General features: G+C 33.1%; 1 protein-coding gene across 1 annotated transcript; it reads left to right on the plus strand.

Moving 5' to 3' along the window:
- The first annotated feature begins 4,884 nt into the window (after positions 1–4,884).
- On the plus strand, positions 4,885–5,451 carry LOC141825680 (pEARLI1-like lipid transfer protein 3). The gene has a single exon (XM_074713066.1). It carries the CDS (start codon positions 4,927–4,929, stop codon positions 5,308–5,310), a length of 384 nt encoding a protein of 127 aa, XP_074569167.1. The 5' UTR covers positions 4,885–4,926; the 3' UTR covers positions 5,311–5,451.
- Positions 5,452–5,708: the final 257 nt, after the last annotated feature.

A 5,708-nucleotide genomic window follows, 5' to 3' on the forward strand; every position in this document is an offset into this window, starting at 1 on the left:
GTTCGTAACAAAGCAAGAGTTGAGGGGTCGATATGTAATGTTTATTAGTTTGATTGAAGAAACAACTTTTTCTGCTCCTATTATTTTGCTGATAATGTCAAAATTAGAGATCGCAAGACCCCTAGAAATTCTGATGATACGCAACTAATTGACCCTATGATGCTTTCTATTCTCAAGTTTCCTGGTAAGCCAATTGGTGCCTTTACTTCAAGATGGTTAAATCAACAAGAATACCATGCTGCAAGAACATACATACTCTTGAATTGTGAGGAGGTCAAACTATACATAAGGTGAGTTGATTGATATAATCAACTATTAATACCTTTTTAGTTATATTTGGTATTCCAATTGTCTTAAAGTTACCTTTCATCCATTATAGTCTTTACGAACAACAACTTCAGTATCAAAATCTATCAATCCGTGCAAGTGAAGTCGACAAAAAGTTAGAGATAGAATTTACATTGTGGTTTCAAATCTATGTAAGTTAAATAATAAATAATTTTTCATACATCAGTATCAAATTTTGATCTAATTTATATCATACTTACTATTATAGGTGAACGATCATAGAATATCAAATGTGGAAGACGGCCGAAGGATAATAAATCTTGCATCTAGACCCCTCCAATGCCCTTAACTCCACCATCGATCACCATGATCTTCTTCTTCTGGCTCATCATCGATCGTAAGACATCATTCTCGTTGGGTTCACATTCAAATCTTTCTTTCTATGTTTGATCTTAGTTGGATTTAAGGTTATGTGAGTGTGCAAATGTTTGATTTAGTATTCATTTCATATCGAGTGTTTGGTTTTGCTTAATTAAGTGTTGTTGTACTTCTTAATTCCCTTCCCATGTTTTGCTTAATTAAGTGTTTGATTTAGTATTCATATCGAGTGTTTGGTCTTGCTGAATTAAGTGTTATGCTTCGATTTGATATATTAAAAGTCTCTTGATTCAACTCGAGTCAAAAGTTATGATATCTCAATGTTCGGGTCCTTCTGCATCACAAATCCTTCCAAGTTTGGAGTGTCGCCACCGTGCCATGACCATGTTGTAAGCACGACCTAGCCATGTTGGCTGCTCGATGTTCGCGGTTGACCGAACAAGATCGTATCAAGAAACATGATGAGATCGTGCATGTTCAACTTTAGACTTCTCTTCGTTAGGTAGCGACAAGAGACACAATCGTGTCAAGAGACACCTGCATGTATTTGATGTTGAAAATCTTAATTATTGCTCAATTATAACGTTAATTAATTATACTTTAAATTTATCTGATAAATGAATTAAGAGAGAATGCCGCCTATCTCCCAATTAATCAGATGAAATTTGGACGATTATAAAAAAATGAATTTTAATATTATGGGAAATTATTTGGATTATTATTCATGTGGGAATATAATTTATGGATCCTAAAAAAAAATGATAAATCCCGGTCAGTCTCATGGACTCAATCTCTCGGGGTATTAAGGATAGAAATTTATGGGTAAATCGGGAAGCGCATAAATCCCAGTCCAGATGCCCAGCATCCTTTGATTGTGTTCCCCATTTGGAAGAAATTTATGGATCCTAAGATATTTAGTGGGGGAGGGGAGAGAGGTTGATTAGAGCTTAATTGTTTGTGAATTAAGGATAATAATGATTATGGGTTAATTAATAATTTGTAGGGACGTTGTTTGGTGAGCGTAATGATTAGGGAGCTAATTAAGAATTTAAAATTAACCCTATACCCTAATGAATATTAATCTTTTGAGCTTAATTAATTAGAATAACAGACAAACCAATAGGCAAAATAATAAGATTATAGGTGATGAATATATCATTAAAAATTTATCTATCTTCTAAAAGATTATATGCTTTTAAAATAATAATTCATGTAGCATTTTTGATCATTTTTAAAAATATTTTTTTAAAAATAATGAAAAGCAACTAGAATTTTAAAATCTAATCCGACATGAATTATAAATAAAAATATTATATATATATGAATTTTAAAATTTTATATAACAATTTTAGTCACATGATTATTTTTATTTAAAATTTAAATATAAATATATTGAAAAGTCCAACTAGATCTTTGAAAGTAATAAAATGACTAAAAAAATAATACTTATGCATTTAATTATTAATGTTTGCACAAAATTTAAATTTAAAGATTTAGATGCACTAACTATTATATGAGTTTTTTTGAATGAACAGTCAAATATGTCATTTTAAAATCATTTAATCACTTTGAAAATATAATTAACTCTAATATCATTTTAGAAGGCATATAAATTTAAATTGATTTTTAAATAGAAAATAAAATTGCTATATCACTAGCTAGGTCACTTTAAAAAATCTGGTTGAACTCTGATGTTCTTTTAAATGCATTATATATCCAATTTTTTTAGCAAAAATAAAATAAATAAATCATATAACAGTTTTGAAATATGAATTAAAATATTTAAAATGAAATTAAGCCTTACATTATGGATTTATTCAAATTAACGCAAAACATGCAACGTAGAATTTATTAATTAATTATTCTACTTTATTAATTTCATCATTATTGCTTAATTAATTAATTAGTCCGTGTTAATTAGCAAGTCTACGGATCAGGGACTTGTATGCTGCAGTAGTTAAGGAGCAGGCCGACGGCAGCGGAAGCGTCGCACTACAAGAATAAATGAAATTAGCGGCGGATATTTTTTTCATCGTTAAAATTAACGACAGATTTTAGAGACAGATTTTAAAATCTATTATTAAATATAGCGACGGAATTTAAATCTCAATCGCTATTTATAGACGGAATGAAAATTCCGTCGCTAAATTGACATTACCGATTAAAAAAATTACGACGGCGGTATTCCGTTGTAAATTGGTCGCTAAGTTACTGTTAACGACCGATTAGTGACGGAATAGACCGTCACTAATTGATATTTTTTTGTGGTGGTCGGCGACGGCGAACCCAAAGACGACGTTGGTCCTGATGGCGGCGCAGACGCATGCAGCGGCGACCTCGGCCCCGTCGAGGGTGATGAGGCCATTAAAGACGGTGGTGCAGGAAGCTGCCCACCGCAGCTGACGGCCTGCGCCACCGTTCTCAACGGCCTCATCACCCTTAGCTTGGCGCCAGCTACCAGTGGCAGAGAACGACAGCTACCAGTTGATTTTCATAATTCAAAATTTTTAAATTTGAATTTAAAAGGTTAAAAATAAATTTAAATTTAAAAATTTTGATTTTAATAATTAATTTTAGTTGAAATAATTAATAATCCACCGATTTTTAAAATTATTATTATTTAATCTATTTCAAAACGCAACACAAGATCAATTAATCAACTAAAATTCAAAATTTTTAACTCTAAATATCTAAAAAATTGAATCAACAATTCAAAACGTAAATTGACCTTTTACTTCCACTCGTCGAACATCACAATCTTCAAAATCAAATTCTAGATACTGAAATCGAACCTAAATTTTTCTAAATCATGATTTGTAAAGGCAAAAATTCATGCTAATAGTAAAAAATACATCGTGCAACTTCAAAGAAGAGAATTAACATATTCATTCTAAATTGTGATATTTCATCACAAAAATGGCACTAATAAATAATTTAGATTAAGGCCTTTTCAACTATATAATCAATTTTAATTTTTAGATGATGAATCAACTGATCAGAGTGATTGATGATGAAAATTTAAAATTGTTTTATCAAAGGAAATGGAAGGAGGAATTAATATAAATCAGACATATAAACATTTAAAAAATATATAATATATATCAATATTATTTTTTAAAAAAATCCGAGGCAACAGTCGTCCTTTGCAATGGCGTAGCTAGGGCTAGGTTGTATTGGGCTCCAGCCCAGTGCAGCTCAGCAATTGAAACCAATACATTATTTTACAGTGCAATTGCAATTGAAGTCAATACATTATTTTACAGTGTAACTCAACCAATCCAATCCAGTGCAATCTAGAGCCTAATGAAATCCAACAATTGAGCTCCCCACTTGGCTTCGCCGATGATTCGGACCAACATCTTCGGGTTCGTCGTCGCCGACGCTACCGCCGCCACTGGCCTGCTCCTTAAACTGCAGCATGAGCATCCAAGTCCCCGATCCGTAAACTTGCTAATTAACACGGACTAATTAATTAATTAAGAAATAATGATGGGAAAAAGTAGAATAATTAATAAATCCTACGTTGCATGCTTTGCGTTTGAATAAAAAATCGGCAATGCGTGGCTTAATTGCCTTTTTAATTAATGACAATAATTTGGATTAATTACTGGCTTAAATATTAATGTTTAATTCTACACGTTGTTATAATTAACTTATAATCAAGGCCTCTCCCCCTCTCTCTCTTCCTCTAATACATAATAATCCTCAAATTAAATCTAAAACCTTAAAATTAAAAAAACGTTAAAAATGATCCCACATATATATAATTAATTATCTTGCTTCTTGAACAAAACGTTGGACGCTTACTTTATATATATAATCAATCTCTTTCATTAATTTTCCTTTTTCAATTTAAAATTTTCTTATCGTATCGAATTACCGTGGAGTTATGGGAACTACAGTCATGTATGCATTCTTTATTATTAAATCAGTTACGAATTTAGAAAAGACAACAGTTCTATCGGTATTTTAGTTCTATACGGTATTTAGAAAAAAATTGTCATTGAACATTTAATTTTGAAAATGATCAATTCAATTTATAAAAAAAAGCATTTTTTTTTAAATCGACATTTATGTGTCTTCTAAAAAGCTTAAAAACGTCGTTAAAAGGGCTTAATTACAATTAGTTAATTAAATGGATGGATCCATATATCGGTTAATTAATTATTACGCTAGCTAGCTGCTCTATATATTCTCATAGCATCATATCCTCTCCATCAACTGAAATCGAGTCGAAGTGGCATTTCGTCGAGCAACAACATGGCATTGTCCAAATCCGCCGCCGGTTTCCTCTGCCTCGCCCTGCTCTGCTCCGCCCTGTTCACAGGCGGCGCGGCCCTGTTCCTGCCCATGGCGCCGCCCTCCGGCCGCTGCCCCGTTAACGCGCTCGGCTTCAGCGTCTGCTCCAGCCTCTTCGGCGGCCTCGTCAACGTCAACTTCGGGAACCTGCCGAGGCCGGCGGGGACGCCGTGTTGCACGCTCATCGCCGGCCTCGCCTCCTTCGACGCCGAGGTGTGCCTCTGCACCGCCTTCAACGCCAACGTCTTCGGCCCCGCTTACTCCCATGAATGCCACCAGCGGCGTCACTTTGCTCCTCAACTACTGCGGCCAGAGCTCCACCGGCTACCAGTGCTAATTAATTAATTACTGATACATCGATCGATCGATCCATCCATCCGTTCTCTCCTTCTATATAATAAGTATAAAATGATAACACACTGTTGCAGTATATATATTGTGTAATATAATAAATATAATATATATAATAAATAAGTTTGCATTAAATGTAAAATGATAGTTATTCAAAATATAATAAATATTTTTGAACACCAATTAATGTCACTCAAGGCCATGAATATGAATAGAAATGTAATCTCTTGATCATTCATCCAAATAAGAGAGAGTTTTAAATTAATTTAATGGAGTGAATTTACATTTTAAAACGTACGCTTGGTTTAAGTCAAATAATATAAATGATTCTTAGATTAATAAACAGGAATATGTCATTAACATGAATCACCTGTATTAATTATTAGAACACC

The sequence above is a fragment of the Curcuma longa genome, chromosome 3 (assembly GCF_044706935.1).
Source record: "Curcuma longa cultivar G26 ecotype Majalengka, Jawa Barat chromosome 3, ITB_CL_G26_1.1, whole genome shotgun sequence".
NCBI classification, from domain to species: Eukaryota; Viridiplantae; Streptophyta; class Magnoliopsida; order Zingiberales; family Zingiberaceae; genus Curcuma; species Curcuma longa.

What these genes read in the sequence shown, in the direction of transcription:
- LOC141825680 (XM_074713066.1), top strand. Translation starts at nt 4,927, where the DNA reads ATGGCATTGTCCAAATCCGCCGCCGGTTTCCTCTGCCTCGCCCTGCTC.